The following is a 19,780-nucleotide window of genomic DNA, read 5'->3' on the forward strand; positions in this document are numbered from 1 at the left end:
GGCGCGGGAAGGGAGGGAGACCCTCACCGCGGCGTCCTGGCTGGGCTCCCCGCTTCGGGACCGGGCTGGCGGGAGGGGGGGGGAGGAACCCCGGCGGCCGGAGCTGTCCACTGGGCGGCTGCTGACGGGCCGCCCCGGAGCCGCCGGAGCCCCCCGAGCTGGAGCTCGCAGAGGGCGGGCGAGGAGCCGGGAGCCCGGCGCGCCCCAGCCGCGGAGGATCCGCTCCCTTCCCCTCGGCCGCCCTCCTCGCGCCCCCCGGGAGCCGGCGCTGCTCGAGGGCCTCCGTGCGGAAGGAAATACCTGCTCTCCAAGCACAGCAGCAGCTAGATGTCGTGGTCCTTTTCTTGCTGTGAGGTACTGGCACATGTTTTGTTGGCTGTAAAGTGTCTTTTATTGCTGATGCTGCCATACCATAGGCGCCCGTGTCTTCCCATGCAATTCATCCTGCAACTTTAGCATTGTAGCTTTCAGGAAGCCTTCTCATTTTACAGCTGAGTGTATTATTTGAATATAGCTATAATCCTGAGCAAATGAGATAGATCTGAGCTTGGAAAAGAAATGAGACCCTGCACAAACCCTTCCAACCCAGGATTTCAGTAGAGAAAGGCTCAGACCAAAGGCCCATGCACAAATCAAGAGTGGGAGACATATACTATACTTATAAAATTAAGTTACTATATTTCATTATAGCAGATTCTAAATTTAGAAGACAGACACAAGCTTTCCAGCTTGATCTTTAGACACAGGGTGAAATTATACATTTTTTTTTAATATACTGAAAAGAAGTGCCCTCTTGATCTAATACCATTATTTCTGAACAGCTTTTTATCAGCAAGATGTTTGTAATCTGTATGCCATCTGTAGCAGGATCTGAGATGCTCTAGGTTGGATTTAGCCAAACAGCTACTATTAAACCGTAAGCAGATGCTTCTCAACTTTTAAATCACTGTCCCTTCCCCCAGCCTTGTGGTGCATCTGGTTTCTTTGCTTGTGCAGTAGCAATATTGACAATTCTGTTTATGAATATGTAATTTGAATTATCAAAAACACTTGAACAGCATTACATGCAGGCATTTAGCAAAAGCATAAGCTTCTGACAAAAATCACCCTAACATATTGGTAGAAGCGAGTGCTTGGAACACTAGGGAACAGAGTTAACTGCTTTTTGTATGCATTTGTATATGGTCTTCACTGAAGAGAAGAATTTGAGGACCTTTGTCCAACTTTGGATGAAATAAGCCAACAAGCTACAGAATTAGTTAAATACAAAGTTTTTTCACCTTTAAGAGGCACGATGTCYGACAAACCTAAGGTAAACTTCTGTTGTCTCAAGCAGCTATAGTGTGAGCAAATAATCTTTAATGGAAATACTCTGCAATTCCAGGCTGAAGAACATGAAGTAATCTTCCATTATATAGTCACTGAAATCAATATTACCTCTTGACAATCAAATAATAGGATATTTTTAGGCAATACTTTGATCATTGATCATGCTTCTCAGAGCATGCTAAAGTATTGTGATAGCTCAGGTCACTGCCTACCATAAAGTTTTCATGCTGTCAAGCCTGCAAGTCCAAGAGCAGGGAAGCTTTTCTCAAGAATGTTATAATTGGAACTTCTTATAAGAAATTAAAATAGTAAAAARAAGTCTTGATGTGTCTTTAGTAAACCAGAAGTAAATGTGGCTGAACAGACATTCCTCATTTGTGAGAAAAAAAGCCTTGASACACTGTGCCATCCATGCAGGAAACTACTCATGCCCAGATCTGACCATGCTCACTGTAAGACAGCCATTAGCTCAGATTTATTTATTTTTCTAAGGGTAAACATGTATTTTAAAGAACATTAGATTTTAAATAAATGCTTTATCTTTCTGCCCACTCTACTGCTATATCTATTTTAATTTGCTTAATATAAAGGAAGAGAAATTTACAGCTTTTCAGGATATGTTCATCTTTGGAGTACTTAAACTTCCTCCTCCTGTCTCAGGAAGGAGTTAACTCCACCTTAAGCAAACCCTGCAAACTTGGCACTTGAAGCTGTGCTTGCTTTAACACAGGAAACTAGCACAGTGGTACCTAGGGTATGGATGTTCTAGATTCCCTGCATAGCTAGATCAGTTGATAGGGTAGACTGTCATGAAGGCAGATCTCTGAAATACTTGCTTGCTTTAACACAGAACAGGCAAGGTAGTTCTGATTGGGTAGTTTAAGTTTGCCTCAAACAAGTTCAGTTTGCCTGTGGTTCCCAAGAAGAGGCTGACTACAGACTTTCCAACCAACTGGGACACGCTGCTGTGGAAATTAGATCACCAATCCACCCTCTGACTTCAATACACAGATATTTTCCTTCCTCTGTGACACTAGTGCAGAAACATGTTGTGGCTAACATCCTCAAATTCAAAMCAGAAATATTTGCTCTCTTTTCTCAGATTTTACTATTTCCTGAAAAGATGAAAACTATAAGTATTTAGAGTTTACAGGCAATGAGGATATTATACTTGTCCTAAGAATTTTTATGGCATCAGTTCATGTGCTGTCAGTGTTCAATTTGTAAGTTTGCTGCATAGCAACAGATGGAAAGCAGCTAACCAGCAACTTTTATAGCTTGTCATTTCTTGAGAACTGTATTTGTTAACAAAACATACAGTATGTTCATGAATTCTCCCTTTYGAAGGCACTCTCCTGAGCAGTGGTGCTTATACTAAAAAAGCACAAGATCTGCAGTAGTCTAGTGCCATGTGAATGCAGTCTGGTTGTTTGACTATAAGCAGTATCAGTTCGGATGGTAACTTACTCTTCTGAAATATTAGTCAAGTTTTCATTTCCAAGAGTAGGCAAAACTGGTCCTGCAGTTTCAAACACAAGAGTATTGACTGTCCTTGTTTCCAGAAGGTGAGACAGTTGCTCTGTCAAGCTAAAGAACAGAATTTTATTTGACCTACACTTACTTTTCAACATTCTTCAGGTTTCATTCTGCCATTTTATCTTTAAAATTATTGTGTACTCTTAAATACATGGGTTTAACATCTCTTTTCTTAGATTAACACTGAAAATGTTTCCCTGTAACAGTCAGAAACTGGCACTGAGGAGTTTTCAAAGGCTTTTTCAACGCCCTTGGTAATTTGTGGGTTGCCTTTATATCTTTGTTTCAATATAAAGTAGCAGAAATGTTTTGTTTTGCTATGTTCACTAGAATAAGTGAACTGCAATTTTAGACAACTTTTGTTTAACMCAGTTTGCCAGCATGTGAAAATTGTATGTGCTTTGCTTAAAAGCCATCTGTGGTATACATTAGAAATACCTGATCATGGGCTACAACAGCTAGTTCACATCCAGCTCTTGAGGGATCACAGTTCAGGTTTTGTGTTTCTTCCTGTAATGTTTCTGCCAGTAAAAGAAAGGAAAAAAAAAAAAGCCAAGAGCTAAAAAGCTACTCAAACAGTATATGGTTAAGGTGCTAAGACTAGCCTTCCAAGACATGAGTAAGCACAGCTATTTTTCTGAGCTCTAAATCTTAAAATTCAAAGTACCACCTATTTGCTTCTGAACAGAGAAGCCTCATCAGAACTAGGCCTCCAGTATTAGTTGCCATATAGATATTAATACAGTAAGATAAGCTGTATAGCCCAATAGAAGTCCACATACAAGTTTACTCTGAAATAATTCAGAAGTCTCAAAAAAATTGATATGCTGAACTTAAGCACAAAGAGACATTCAGGTCAGAATTGTTATGAGTTATGAAACTAGTGTTTGTGGTCAGTATAAGCCCATAAGTATAGCTCATATACTCTGTAGTATTTATAGGCAGAACTTTTCGTGTATGTCAAATGGCCTCCTTAAAATCCCTGAAATTCCCTGAATGACATCCTCCTGTTTCCCAGCACCTTCTCCAATACTCTTGCCATTATTTTTCCATCTAGGAAGTAAATCTAGCAGGGTAAACTGTTAAGCTCTGTCCATCCTCCCAAGAGCTGTAATGAGGGATAATTATATCAGAAACCATTAACAGCTTCCACAAACCTCATATTGCTTTGCAAACAGTGGGACTTCTTCCCCAGCTTCCAGCCTGCCTCTGCCATTACACACACACGAGATGTGTAGCCAATGGAAGCCTTGCCTGACAGTTCCTAGAACAGTTTTCCAAAGTTTTAGGCTGGCTTCCATGCAGCATTCAGAAGTTATCAAATTCAAACAAAAGTTCCATCAGGTTGAGTCTCTGACCTATTTTTAAGTCAGTAGATCTTTAAGTGCTTAAGTAAAAATGCTCATTTATTGCCTTATTCACAAAACAAGGTGGCAGCTTTAATTGTCCTTTAAAATGTTTTTTTTTTCCCTAAGGTTTCCCATGTGAATGTCCTCAGATCTTGGTTTAAGACTTCCTGCAGTTGAATAAAGATGAATCACCAATTTAATTGGTTAAAAGGAGACACTAGCCAGCTAACAGAAGCAGAACTTCCTAGAATGTGGAAGATGTATTCTGTACAGCACCAAAGYTGTACTGAACTCACAACTAGCTTGTACCACACAATTCAAGAGCCTCTAGAACAGCAAGTGAGTTTGTGCTCCCCACCCATTTTTCTGGTTTCTAAAATTTGACAGATTGTACCAGGCATAGAGCTTGTTATTTATATCTGAAAACTTGGTCTTTTGTTGCTTTTGAACTTGCATTACCACTTTGCTATCTATAACCTTAAAATACTTGACAACTCTTGTATCTGTCAAGATTTTCCAGTTGCTCTAACTACAGAGAACAAGTTTGCATCCCTTCACASTCAAAAGGTCTTTCTTTCAGAGGCCAGAACATTATCTAGAAAATGCCAAGTACAACCTGGCTGAAGCTAAGTAATTGTGGTCAAGATGTCTTTACCATATTATTTCCAGTGCCAACTGGTTTATTCTGCAGTATTTGATGATCTGGGGCTCTGCTAGACTAGATGATCTATGAATGAGAAATATGAAGATTGAGGCCTATTTGCAGATAATCAAGAATTTTTAGAAAAGTCACCCTGTCAGGTTCTTTGGTAAAGACTAAGACCTTCATGCTCCCCCTTCATTCACTGTAATTGACAAAAAATGATTGCAGTTAAGCACTGAGGTGTTTATTATTCTTCCCATCAAAAGATTGAATAAAGCCAGTTTTCTGACTTACAGATTTAATGCAGTTCACTTGTAGGAAGTGGTGCTTAAAAAAAAAAAAAACCACAGGCACACTTAGGAAGCATTTATTCAGCACTAGAGGCAGAGAAGAATATCTAAATACAACTCAAAATACTTAAGCTGTATTAACTAGAAAATTAAGTTTTCCCCTCACTGATTTCAGTTAAATCTAGTAGTTAAGGTCAAATTAGCGGTTCAAGACAGAAGATAAACTGAAGAGGTTGTAGTCAACTATGCAAGTGTTCTGCTGCCTGTCCTTTCACACACACCTCCTGCAAAACTTACTAGTGTAATGTTTTCACTGGAATGTAGTTTCAGTAATTTTAATTGCTTACTTATTAGTGTTGATCTAATAAGATACCTACAATGGTTCAGTTTCCATTAACATTAAGCTTATTCTTTCTTATTTCTTCCTACCATATTCTGATAGTCTCAATTACTCTGTGCATCCTTGGCAGGGCTCAAAATCCCTAGAAATCACTGTTGACTTATGCTTCAGCAACTGTTGCATTATTTTTTATTCCCACATGTGGGAGATGGTCATCCAATGGATTAAGTGACAAACATTTYCCCCCTCACCGCACCCCCTAATTTATCATGGCCAGAATGCATAGAGAAATTACATTTTAAAAGTCTTGTTAGACTAATGCCATTTAYGGGAGTAGCTAGTACAGTGTGAAATTCTACATGGAGGAAGACAGCAGGCCACTATATTTGGAATTCTGCATTTGACTTGTGATGTGTAATATATTAGCTTCTTCTCTCCCAGTCTGCAAGCTGGCAAATTCTAAGGCAGCTTAAAATTTGAGTCCACATCCTCCATTAAGGACAAACTAGTGTTTTGGTTATGTCTRGAATTTGACTGTATGGAAGTATACAAGGATTCATTGCTAGGCTCCCATATATCGGTAACAAGCAGAGAACTTCCATGTGGAAATTAAATAGGTCTTCCASTATTTAATTTTGTATTTCTCTGGATGCTAGCATAGCTAAGTTTATCATCAATGTTCTGTAAGCAGCATGATAGCTGACTTGTTGGCACACATGTTGCTCTCACACCTAAGGGAGCATCTCGTGTATCTACAGTTGTAGTGTGCAACAAGCTACAGTACCAAGTAATAAAAAGCAGTTTCTAGAATCTACCATCTCATCCTCCAAAGCTGAATCAGGAGCCCCCACAAGAACAGGAGGCTCAGCACATGTAGTGTCACTCCCGGATCAGTGCAAAGGAACAGTAACAGGTGATTGTTTAGGAAACCCCCTCACTAATTCAGCAGTAAAGTTTCCACATCCATTTGACACTGCATTCAAGTAAGCAGAGCAAGACTCCTGGAAGGCTGGACGCCATAGGGTAGTTGAAGCTCTCTAGAATAGCAGTAACAACCAGGGTCCTGGTTAATGTTACTAAATGCTTGATKGACTGCCAGAATTCACTTGTGATTATGATCATGAAGTTCTGTTGTCAGATTTTTCCTGTACTGCAGTTCACCAACCCAAAATATTGTTTCCTCCAAATCTCTTCTATATCAGATTTAGACATGAGTGAACTTTTGAGTTGATCATGCTCATGACTAGGATATCTGGTGACAATCTTACAGAAGAAGGACAGGCTTATGTAAGAGTGATTTTTCTTGCTCTTGCCTTTTACCTTCAATCAGCTTTTGGAATAACAGTGCACAAAAGCATCAGGTTATTAAATCTGTCCACTCCTATACTGAAAGGATTAACTAGCTCAGAGCGATATTGTCTTCCATTAGAGAGAATGAGWGTGTGCAGGATTTTACTTCTCTCAGTGATCTTATATGGGTCAGTCTGTATGCTGCACTGTGCATGAGCTTTGTCTACTCTGCAGACAGTCAGAAGTTCATTTGGTCCCTAGAACAGCAGCTATTGCTCATTTTCCCCATGTATTGTATCAAGACAGTAGGGAATCTTGCACTTCAGTCTTGAATTAACGTATACCCTACCTAAGCAAGTTGCCTGCACGCTTCTCCTCCTCACTTCAGAGGACTTCAAGCCTTTCCCAACTAAAGCCTGGTACTTAGCTCCAGAAAACCCATATGATGTTTTTGATGTTTTACTAAGTGTCAGGAACATCTAATCAGGGACAGCCTGCTGGAAAAGCAGAGAATTAACTTCTGAAGTCTGGCTTGGAAAGGCAAAGGAAATTCTATTCTAGGAGAYAGTGAAAGCTGAACTTTTGCATGGGCTTAAATACGAGTTCTGTATATGAGGAAAATACTAAAATACAAAAATGCTCCCTCCTCGCTAGGAAGGAACCTGTTCTCCATTCATCTGTCGGCATGGCCTGTTGCTAGCTCTCTGCTTAAAAGAAGTTCTGCAGTACTCACTTCTCTTGCAGAAAAAGATTTGAGCAGTGGTACAGAAAAAAGCATTTCCCCTCCAAGTGTACTGGCATATGCTGGACTAAACCAACCCACCTGGAAATTAGATACTAGGGCAAAGACCTACTTACCTATAAGACAGGGGATCTTTATAGAGATACTTTAGATATTTGACTTCCTATTTAGAAGTCTTTAGGARAGGCTGTTCAGTGCATTAGGAGACTTCATCTGTTAGTCACAGTCCAAATTAAGACTTAATTGTTTCTCTTGTAAAGAGATTTTCTTAACCAGGATCCAAGATAAGTGTAATCAGAAGAACTTCCTCCGCCCACCCCTTAAACCTTATTAGCCTTAAGGTGATGGTTAAGGAAGGGAGTGGCATGGCTTTGTTGCTTCTGAGAGAAGGAGGACACCTGAAGGATATCTGCCCTTACATTTTGTGATATGTGTACTTCCACAGCAGCAGCTGTGCTGACTGGAGGTTACCTTTCCCAGATGCTTCTTACCTCTTCAGATGTAAGAGCTGAGCTGCCCAGCTGAGCACTGTGCAGCCTCCTGTTTCAGTCAAGATGAGGCATACTAGCTTAACCAGCTCAAGCAGTAGGTTAAAGAGCAGAGACCTGCGTTGGTCAAGTAGATCAGGTTAGCAGTTTTACCAACAGCTCAGCTGTTAGATTTGGGGGAAAGTAACAAGCAACTGGGGAAAGCCACTAACAGCAGTACTGTCTTCCTCCAACTCTGCTGCTGGCAGGTGTCACATTCACAGCCTCAGTCTTGCATAAATTAACATTTCCCTCAGTGCAGTCTTGTGCCACCTTCTCCATCACTCACTCACCTGTTTCTCACCTTACATTACCACGCTTAGTTACTCTTGCAGCACCAGTTCTCTGAAATCAGATTGCTCCTCTTAGGTAAACATGCTGACATTGCTAAGTTCATGGTAACACAGCTTTTCAAAATGCATTTTGGATGCCTTTGGTAAGGTAGTCATCTATTCTTTAAACTTGCTCTGGGCATCAGATCTTAAGCATTAGTTCTGTGTGACAAGCTACTGCCCCAGGCAAAGTCACAAGCAAAACCTGAGAACATGTAGCAAACACTTAGAGACATGATTCTCCTACAGCTCTCATGAACTCATAGGAAATCATTGGCTGAAAATTGTATGGAGCCTTGAAAAGCAAGCACATGTTGTTTTAAGTTATTTGTTCCAGAAAACAGAGAAAAAGGCTAATCTAATTTATACTAATTGTATTCCAGTTGGGGCTGTTCACAGCACCATAGTTAATTCACAAGGAATCACTACAATCACATTTTTTTTTGCCATAAAAAAAAAATGCAATATCTAAACAGCTCCAGGAAAAAAAAAAAGTTTTATGTGTTTTCCCCTTGTAACTCCTTCAAAGGAAACCACATTATATCATTGTAATAATGACCTTAAACTTCACAAGTCTCAAAATCTAAGAATTAAGATCATCCCTCTCTTTAAAAATAGCCTGAACTGAAGGAGTGCTTCCCCAGATGAAGTCACAGGCTCACCTCTTTGATGCTCTGGGTCATTCCTCCCTTCTTGCCACACACACTCTCTCCCAAGGCCCTTAGCCATACTTGCCTCACCAGGCCTCTCTTCCTCATTTAAATACACTCCTGCCAGAGACCAGGTGAAAACATTTCACACAGGTCATGCCCTTCCCTTGCATTTGTTCCATTGATAAAACATTAACTCCTTGTTTTCCTCCTGAAGTACGGGGAAGTATCGGTACTAAATAATGTTGCATTGACAGATCCCGGTTTTGCCCTTTCTGTAATAGTAAATGCAGTAAATGAGATGGAGGCATGTTTAAAAAGATTGTGCAATTTCAAATACATAAAGACTATATTGGGATGTAGGCATACCTGTAAAGGATGCAGATGATGTTAATTATGGCATTTTCTGAGTTTTGTGCATGTAACTTCGAAACTTTCACATTTTCTTTAACATAAATGCTTAGGTAATTATATGTTCTGAAACAGCAAACTAATACTTTAAAAAACACGGTATTTATACCACCTACCTGTAAATCTAGCTTCTCAATAACTACGTTGCAGTATTTTCACATTAATTGGAGTTCAGTTATCAGTAAAAATTAGTTATCTGAAAGAACTGACTTGTGAACTATAGCTGGTGGTGTTATTTATACATGATAGTCTTCTTAGCAGACATAATATATTTCATTGTTCAAACTGAAAAGGACATCAATAAATTTTGATTAACTTTTTAAAAATAAGATCTCAGTATCTGAGAATTTAAAAGCTTGTTAAAGTAAGAAATTAAAATGCGCATCTCAGTGTAAACACGACTGTMGGTTTTCTTGATAATGAAAGCTACAGTAATTACTTGGAAGTAATACAATTCAGCACTTTTGTCATTTCAGTATCCCTACAGTAGTATTTTTGACCTGAATTCCAGTGGGTGCTAAAATAGACACTTGGCTTGGGTACAGAATCTCCATCTTGGCGAGATCTCTACTGACATACTGAGGAGTTTCGTATAAGTACAGTAATATGTCTGTAGGTCTCATATGTACATTAAAGTACAATATCTACAACCAAATATTAATGATATTTATAATACTATAATAACTCTAAACCAGTTTAGAACTGAAATTAAGTTTTACTTATAATTTTACTGTTTTGTTGTAGTGCTTTTCCAAACCACTTGCTGTCTTTTCTGACTGACTTACTGCCTAGCACTGCGTAAAATGGTGGAATGGTTAAATTGTCAAATTGCTAATCCAAGTTGCTGATTTCAGCACTTCTCCTATTCTAGCAGGTTCCTAAAAAAGCACAGTAATCCTGACATGGAGCCCTTCTTCTTCAGAGTTCTTCCTCAGTCTCTGTAAATTCCTCTTTCTCTTCTTCCTCTGCCTTCAATGGCCTCCGGTCCATTTGCAAGATAAATTTCCTCGTGCAATGACCAGCCATTCTCTCCTGACTGTATTTGCAGATCTCTTTTATTCTCTACTTGGGCTGTATGCTGCAGGCTTTCCTCCCTTCCTTAGAAGAAACAGGATAATGAACTTGCTTTCCTTGAGAAATCTTAGTGCTGTCAGTTGAAAGTGGAAGATCAAGAATTGTTTGATCTCTATTGCAGCATGTAGCCTTGCCATTAGGCTAATGGCCCATGTAGCAGTTATTGGTTTTGTATCCTGTGTTTTTAATACCTTGTATACTGAAATGGGTTGCTAACCTCTCATTTGTATAGCAACCTCGTATCATGTCAGTGGAAATTGTTCATTGCTTTGAGAAGTAACAGTGTGTTGTCGGCAGAGGAAGGAAATAGACTTTCCTAAAAGATACCACAAAATGATACTTTCAGTGACTTGCACAGTGCTCCAGGGATCTAACTACTATAGTAGCTCCAGTCTGTGGCCTGCTTTTCTATTGTCGCTTGGAGAACCTCCAACTCTCACTGTAGCCTTGTCCTGTGAGTTTAGGGGACTGCTGACATTAACCTAAATATTCACATCCTTCCTTGCTACCCTGGCTTGGTGTTGAGAGTGTTCATAATCATTTTTTTGCCAGTTTTTGACTGGCAGTGAAGATGATCTTCATGTTCAGTCATGGCGGCTCTGGCTATAAGGGCTGTACGGTTTGCATGGCTTAAGTATACCTATTTTTCATGCACTCAGGCCTAACTTAAAAAAAGCCTAGGTATTTGTAGCTCCAGTGAAATTCAAGCTATTACTGTCCTCATGGATTGTATATCAGAAGTAAACTAATGCCAGGAAAAGAGTGGCTTGTTTCACTGCTGTGCCATGTCAGCAAATAGGAGATTGAGCGTTTGTCGGTGTGGACTTTATGAAAGTGCTTGCCATAGCTTTTTTCTCTGCCTGATTTGAATTTTTATTTTGTTCATTAGGTGAAGAGTATTGGTGCCAAGGCTAAGTACTGTTTTACTATAAAATCTTGATAAGATTAAATCCCCMTGTAATTCCTTAATTATATTTCAGGGATACTGAGTTGCTTTCCCAGAGAACCTCCTGTGATCTCTGGATATATCCGTGGTTGCAGAATAACACYGGATTGAAACCCTGAGGGATATGCTGTGTGTGAGATACTTCAGGACAGTATTAAAGGTGCAGAGGTTCTAAAAAGCTTGAAGTTCTTAGAGTAAACTGTCTCTAGCAATACTGAGTGTCTTCCCCCCCAGCAATTCCGGTGTCACTTTTATGTTAGTGCAGATATGCTGAGTATTGCTATCAGATTGAAAACTGTTCAGCCGGTGTTACTTCTGTTGCATTAGATAGTTTTCACTCTTGTGTTATAAACACAAATCCTTATAGACTAATTAACAACTATACTGCAGCAGTGGCACTCCTTTCACCTTTTCCCTGCAGGCTGCAACTGGCGTTTGCTTTGAAAGCTGTGCAAAGAGTATCTTTTCAAGATTTCTTTCTTTTTTTTTTTTTTTTTAACCATTAGTTATGAGAGAAGGCATATGAGCACACCTGGAAAAGGAGGTTTGATTGCCTGGCCTATTTTTCTAAATAGCTTGTAGAGCTGTAATGCCACCCTGAAGAAATCCAAACTGTCTTTATTCTGGCTTGGGCAATATGGAGCTTGTCTGTGCCAGGAAATTTTGCACTGGTGTAGCTATACTATGTAAATATACTGCACTGAGATAAAGCAGTGTCTGCACTTTTTTCCCAAGTGTCAAAGAACAAGTAGCTATACTACCATAAAAAGCTCTAATGTAGGTAGAACCTGAGGGCTTATCTTCCTAAAATTTACTCCAGTGCAATTATTTCTACTTGATTTCGCCTCTGTGAATGCCTTTATTCTGGGATGAGTGTGTCCTGTTCCAAATCAGCAGAAGTCACTTAAAAATAGATCAGACTGTTTTGGATTGGGCACACTTAGTGGAGATAAGAACATCTAGGCAAGCGTTAAATAAGGGATGGTTTGCTCAACTCTAAATTCACCCTATGCCTTAATTTGAATTAACTCTTGTGCATTTACAAGTCCCTAGTTAAATCAATCATTGGTGAAAAATACTGTTTATAAATTAATATGGTGTTGATAAGGTATTGAGGAACAGGAATTCTCCCTCAACAGAGCAAGGAGAGTTTAGACATAATCAGCGTGTGAATGCAAAAGAGATTCAGTGCCTGGGCATTCAGTCTTACCTTCTCTGAGGTTGCCAGCAAGAAACTCTAAGTGATTTTGTTACTGTTGATTTTGTTACTGTTGATTTTGTTACTGTTGATTTTGGTGGTGTGAACACTTGCCTATTAACAAATAGAATAAAACTCACAAGCTTGTTTCCTGGAAGGTAGGACCTATCAGAAATAATGACTTTTGGCTTTGGAGTGCTGACTGAGAGAGGAAAGGTTCCGCAGCCAAGTGAAAACCCCTGAGTCCCTAAAATCCTTTGCACAAATAAATTCCTCCTCTTTCACAGACCTCTCTGAATTCATGACATGGCTCTGTGCAGGCTGGRCTACAGATTTGCCCTTAAAGAAGATTTTATAAGCAGTCTGGCTCAAGGGTGTTATTTTCTGTCGTTCTCTATAGTTGAAACCTCACTTGCCAGTAACTGAATTCTCCTCTGGCCTAGGATCTGTTCTGAGCAGCACAAGTTAAAGAATGCCTTTGAAGGCAAATTTATTTGTRCTTTTTCCTGATCCCTTAGAAGAACAATAGTCTAAGCACCATCAGCTTCAACAGAAATATAGACAGTGAATGGCAGGACTTTCTGTCTAGGAACAGAGAAAAGTTGTGAACTTTTGTGTTTATCTTCTTTTTCCTMTGTGGCCACACATCTGACCTTTCCCATATGGTGTGTAGAGAAGGGAGGAGTGCGTTTCTAGCTGCTACCAGAGGACACAGAACTGTGAACACCTTCATCAAATGGTCCATCTAGTATTCTGGGGAAGAGAAGGTGAAAACAAATTTGCCTAACAGAGCTGTAAGGATGTACAGAAGCAGTTCTTCAAGCTAACGTCATCAGTGCCATCTGTTATAGATGGGCCATCCAATTACAGACTTCGTTATGTCCAAACAAAATCACAACTGCCAAGTGAATTACTCTACAAATGCAGGCATATATCACTTTCTTATCTGTTTATTTGGGGATGTAATCAGTATCTGAATCATAAGRAAGATTATAAGGAAGTTCGTACAAGTGCTAGGGAGGCCGTCACAGCCCTGATCTCGTGTAGTTGATCTCTGAGCCTCTGTATTCACTGCCTTGGGTTCGGATTTCTTTCTGCTGCTTGTTACTGAGAGAAGAAATCAGTATTCAGCAACATTGGTTATGACTGCTTTGCCAGTAAGCTAATATTACTTTTTTTGTGCATAGTAGTTTTTATCAGCTTTACATATGTTCATGGACATAGTGCTGAACTTCAAAAGAAAAAAATATCCCAATAATGTTTCCACATGTGCACATGTGATCTAGTTTTTCTCATATATCTGAAGAAATGCTTTAGGCCAGATAGAATGACTGAAGAAGGCTTTATTTATAATAGTGGTTACACAGAATAATCTTACTATAGAAGCTGTTAGGAAGATTCTGGAAATTACATTTTAAGGAACTTTGGAATCTCAGTAATGATGCAGGAGCCTTTTTAGATTGTTTTGGAAATCTCTCTCTCTTTTTTTTTTTTTTTTTCTCCTTGCTCGGTGGAAGCATTACTTCTTGTTAAAGCTTCAGCAAGTAGAATCCTTTTCTTATCATTTTAACAGAATGAAACAATTTACTGTATTACACCAAACATTTAACAGGAAGGAGTGTTCCCACTGATGTCTTTAGTAAAGGTTAAGTATAAAATTTGATCTGAAAATTATAGATAATACTGCGTAAAAAGTATCCTGGAAATTAATTGCTACCCCTTTTCCACCACTGAACTAAAGTGAGATTCCAAAGAGATTAGGTCTTGAAATCAGCTCTTTTTAAGTTTCAGAGTCTGAATGGCCAAGATATTTGTTCTGTTCAGTTGGGAAGAACGTTGAGACTAAAATGCTGCAAACAACTGATGATCTTCCTGCGCCGATTTCCACTGTATCACTTACATGTTACCATGTTTCTCTGTTCTCTGCTCTGTACCAGTAGGGGTGCTTTGGAAGAGAGGAAGCAGGAGGCTGCTACTGTGGTAAACAAGCTATTTATTTTATCTTCTCTTAGCACATGCATCTGTGCAAGAACGTTTTCATGGAAGGAACCTTACTTCTCCTACCTCTAGTTCTCCACAGAACAGTGTTTCTCCAAGGCATATTTAAGGGGCATACAGTTCAGTCTAAAAGAACTTGTGTGTACCTTTCCCTTATTTTGCAGAAGTTGTAGATCTGCMGCTGCTATAAATATTTTTTCTTCTGAAGCCTTATAAAAAGAATTCTACTAAAAATGTTTGTTCTGTGTGGAATATTTTTGCCAACATACATTACAGTAAAATTCTTGAACAAGCAATATCCAGCTAAGAGTGGTAACCAACCTAGAGGACTGTTTCCTTAGTGAACACACTAGTCACCTATTTAATATTAATTTATAGTAATATAGAAATGAATAATAAGAGCTTTTTCAAACATAGATGGCAGGTTAGTACATGTATTTTATATGTATGAACTACTTGGTGCTGATCTTTGACATGGGCAGTAGTCCAAAGGAATGGTAATACGAAGAACCAGATGTTGAACTGATGGACATTCAGGGATGCTACCATGCCATGTGCTTGCTGTATCCCTGGAAATAGAATAAATAAAGGTCCTCTAAAGATAGAAGGCTCTATTTAGTAGCTTGGAATACAGACACAAAGAATCCAGAGAATTTTTGCAGTGTTGAGTACAGCAACATAATAAAATAGTAGTTATCAACACTAGACCTCCTTTGGATTAATGAACTTACRTTCAAAGGGAAGCCTTTATGTAAAATACTATAGTAATTGCAGGCTTATGTTCCAATTGCCTTATCRGGGTAGATGCATCCTCCATGGCATCTTTGTTTGCCTTACAAYGGATAGAAAATAAGCAACTAAAACAGACTTGTTTAAATATAGAGTGTTCTGATCCCAGTGGTCATCTGACCATTCARGTATGCAGTTCTAGCTAAAATTATTGGTCATTTTTTTCTATTAAAAAAATCTTGCTGCTCTGTGTACTTGCTTTGTAGTGCAGCCAGAGTACTGATGAGATAAATTCTCTCTTTTTGTTTCATCTGTGRTCTTCTTTTCTCTCTTGCTGCTTCTTACCCCAAAGCAGTCTCTCACAAATGTGAGCATGAAATGAGGTTAATTGCTTCCATTGTGTTCTTGGGGTCCATGTTTTACCAACTGATCTTTTAAAGAAATACTCTAAAATCTGGTACTGGCTGGTTCAAAAATAGATGGGCTTGTATATCAGTAGTCATTTTAGTAGGGAACAGAGTATTTGTTGATCTTTACAAAATTAAAAAGCAAACCTCTTGTTCTCTAGCTTGTGGTCTAAGTGCCAGCTGGGCATTGTCAACTCCACCATTAAATTCATATCTTTCGGGAACACAAGGATCCCTAGGGAAAATGAGCAGACATCTTTTATAGAGAGATRAAGAAACATATTTTAAAAAGGAAATAATGTGTTTTATCCCATAATATCTACACATAACAGCAGTCTAATATTAATGAAAGGTTTACATTATTCAGTCATTTAAATGTCGAATCTTTATGGCAAATAGGCATGCTGAGATTTTGAGTTACATCTCAAAGACTCTTGCTTTCTCGTGTGTGTGTGTGTGTGTGTGTGTGTGTGTGTGTTGCTTTATCTCCCTGGCCAATATAGAGGATGTTGTGATCTCCTCATTAAAGACGTCACACTGAGAAGATTGTAGTAGAGGAATAAATAGAACAAGTGTTAGGAAGCCAAGCAGCTCATCTCAGTTGAACTAAAATGCACTCCACACAAACTGGCTTTYCTATAGTTTTCTTTCTTCTAAATTCAAGCAAGAACTTCAGTTGCCCTTTTGCAAGGTGGTTAGGTAGTTTATCAGAGACTTCCCTAAGTACTTGCGCATCCTTTTCTAAAATGTTGTTTTATGTATATGTGCAATAATATAGCCAATATTTTTTTATATGAAGTTACTCCTTTGGCAGTGAGAAGGCAAGGGCAGTGTCCCCCAAAGAATGGAGAGGCCCAAAATTTTACAGGTGAGGTTCCATAGGGAGCTTGAGCACTTCAGATCTGCCAGAAGTGTACTGGCTGTGTGCAGGGCTGTCTTGTCCTCATTAGCCTGTATTCTGGGTGCCAGGTATACAGCTACCCTGTGCATCTTTGCTAACATGTCTGGTGTTTGTGGTTGTAATTATCCTATGAGGAGCTAACTGATCTGATCAGGCTAGCATATTTTCAGACATCCTTAACAAACAGAAGAAATCCATCAGGACAAATGTACCTGTTTCTGAGTTCAGCTTAAGGTAGATATTGAGACTTCAGAGATTTCCCACTAAAATGTGAAACTGTATGTGTTAATAGATTGCATAAAAACAGTAGAAGTATGAGTGAAAAACTGAGTTTGAAGTTCTTTTCCCATTCCCAGCTGGACCTGGTAGGATGGAACTACTGGAAGCTTTTTCAAGCTAAGTCAGGTTAAATGGAAAGCTTGCTAGTTGAACTGCTTACTTCTTTTTTTTTTTTCCCCAGAAGTATTTTATTCCAGGGCTATGATCCCAACAGATTCTGGAAGAATGTAATGCAAAAAGCAAACGAGGCGAGATGCAACTTGGTGGACGCTTTCCTGGAGCGGCTGCCTGCTTGCACTCAGACTTCAGGAGTTTTTATGTGAGATGGAAACAGCTAGTTCCAAAATACAGTCATGTAATGGAATATCTCAGTGTTACGGCTCCATTTGTGGGTTCTTGTAGTAGAGCTGGTCGTAGGGCATCATTGGAAGCAAAACTCTGCCTCGATCGGAGAGTTTATTTTTAATATTTTAACCAAAGCATGTCAAGACTTGGCATTTTCTCTGAAACTAAGCACTCTAGACTAAAGGCTCCAGCGTATCRCCTTTAGCATCACTGACTGCCCACATTCAAGGAGTCTGATTTTGGGAGTGCTAGTAGAGTGAAGGTGATATTTGGATTTACTTAAGCGAAATATGTTTATATTGGTTCAGCCCTTATAGAGTGCTTTAGATGGTAATCTCTGGATGTCATTTGGTACAAAATGGGTGGTGATTTTGTACAAAATGGTGCCTGCTCGTCTCTGCCAGAAATGAACAGCCATGGTATTTTATCCTAAGCCTTCGTCCTTTGAGATTAACTGCTGACTGCATTTTGCAAAATTAGTACTACAGTTCCTGGAGCTGACAATTTTGAGGACAGTTTGAATACATTTAAAAAGTGCTGTATCTTCACCCATTCATTGGATTCCCTTTTATACTTAAAGAAATTTTGTGGAAGATAGTCTTGTGTAAAAAAACATGTTAGAAACTAAGTACTAGGGGCATCTCTAGTTTTTAGGGTGGGGAAGATGGTTTTTTCCCCTTAGTTAACAGTTTGTCTTAAATGAGCAAAGAATCAACTTATGATATTAAACATGACTATTTATGGACTTTACTGAAGAACTTCACTATGTCTGAACTCAAAACATCAAAACATGCCTGATTATTCCAGAGTTAAAAAGAAAAAAAAAAGCATTTATAGGAAAATCAAGCATTTTCACAGGGACTCAGTCTGAATTAAAATGAACAAAGCAAAGGAACAAATGCAATGTTTTCCTCCATGACTCTCTTATTTTATGTTTCTGCTGTTTTTAAATTGTCTTAATGAATAAGAATATTGTTGATATGCTTCATATGTTTACTCATTTTTCTAGTTAGAAACATTTTGCTAGTACTGTCAGCGCTAGCACATCTATTTTTTGTCCTGCTTTAGGATGCCATTTTAGACACTACAAAGCACTTTAATTCTATAACCACTCATCCCTATTTCCTTCCTGTCCCTACTTTCATTAGTGGTGCTTGGCAGTGATTCAGAACTACCCTACTTTCCAGCTAGGGTGAATGAGAAACCACCAAAAAGCAAGAAAAACACAGAGGGAAGGGAACCTCTGGCACCTGTTCTGTGGCATGATAGCAGCAATCTGTGCTACTGCACGGTCCTTCCAAGTTGGAATATGAATTTCCATTAGCCAGCGAGCACAGTTCCTGGCTGTCCAAAGAGAGAGGCAGCGTTGTCTATCGAGGCATGAGACTTGAAGCCAAACACCTCCGGGGATTTCCTCCTTCCTTTTTTTTATTGATTCATTTTGTAGCTGAGGGCAAGTTCTTACATTTATTACCCAGTGTCTAAAATATGCAGTTATTGCAACTGTGTATGTATAGCATAATTAATGTAACCATAGTTGTGTAACTCATTTATAACTACATGTTAGTTGTATACAGCTATGTATAGTTATATAACTAATAACTATACCGTTATAACAACGATCAAAGGTTAACGTATTGGTCACTCAGCTGTAGCATGCTGTTTATTCCACAGGACAACCTTTTAGACTAGTTAAATGAGASGATTCTTCTGTCTGGGGTGGCCCAGAGTAGATGATACTAGGAGTGCAGGGCTGTACAAACTGGAAGTGCAGAGGAGGAGCTCATGCCAAAGGCTGTCTCCCATCGATTTCCAATGTGCAGATCTGTTCTAAGATTACGTGATATATTAGTACATCCAGTAAGTTGCATCTTCTTCTAAAATAYCCGATTCTGCTAAACCTGTGGATTATTGGAAGTAGTTTCTTGGAAATCAAGAGGTTGGTGTACTAGARAGCTCTGTAAGAGCAGCCATGAGGTAAAGGAGGAAAAAAAATTAAATATTAATGGGGAAAAAAACATGTAGTCACAACATAAGTGCTGGCAGTTGGAAGTCATCCAGGCTTTTCGTGTTGTCAGTTGCTTATTCTACCGGAGGGACACTTTCAGACCCAGATGTTGCTTGGAGTTCAGAGGACAGATCACCTGAACAGCAGGGGAACCTGCTGATGTTCAGCTCTGCCATTTTCAATAAACATCACTTCACGCAAGAGAGAAATTATTGCAGAGGGCTTCAAGGAACAAAGAAAAAATCTGGCCACAAACAGTGCTGCATAAAACTGCCTTTTCTAAGCCTTTTAATTTTTTTTCCGTACTTCAGGTCACTGAAGTGAGACTATATTAAAACACCATCCATGTTTATBTCATTTAAATATTCTGTCAAAGAAGTCTTTGTTTCTCTGCTCAAGTGTGAGCTCTGTCAGTATGGGGAAAGGTGAAGATCCTCTTAAGATGTTAAAAAAAAT

General features: G+C 39.1%; 1 protein-coding gene across 2 annotated transcripts in view; it reads left to right on the forward strand.

The window, feature by feature from the left end:
• Positions 1–95: 95 nt before the first annotated feature.
• The window catches only part of PDE6D (phosphodiesterase 6D), a 36,822-nt gene continuing 17,137 nt past the window's right edge, over positions 96–19,780 (forward strand). Inside the window, exon 1 of one of the 2 annotated variants that reach the window (XM_085325186.1) lies at positions 96–354. In XM_085325186.1, the coding sequence (XP_085181312.1) occupies positions 328–354 (27 nt within the window). In that variant the 5' untranslated portion in view covers positions 96–327. The remainder of the gene's footprint in view (positions 355–19,780) is intronic. The other variant, XM_085325182.1, reaches the window with a different exon arrangement.

Source organism: Rhea americana, unplaced genomic scaffold (genome assembly GCF_003343005.1).
Source record: "Rhea americana isolate MKP2758 unplaced genomic scaffold, rheAme1 scaffold_96, whole genome shotgun sequence".
NCBI classification, from domain to species: Eukaryota; Metazoa; Chordata; class Aves; order Rheiformes; family Rheidae; genus Rhea; species Rhea americana.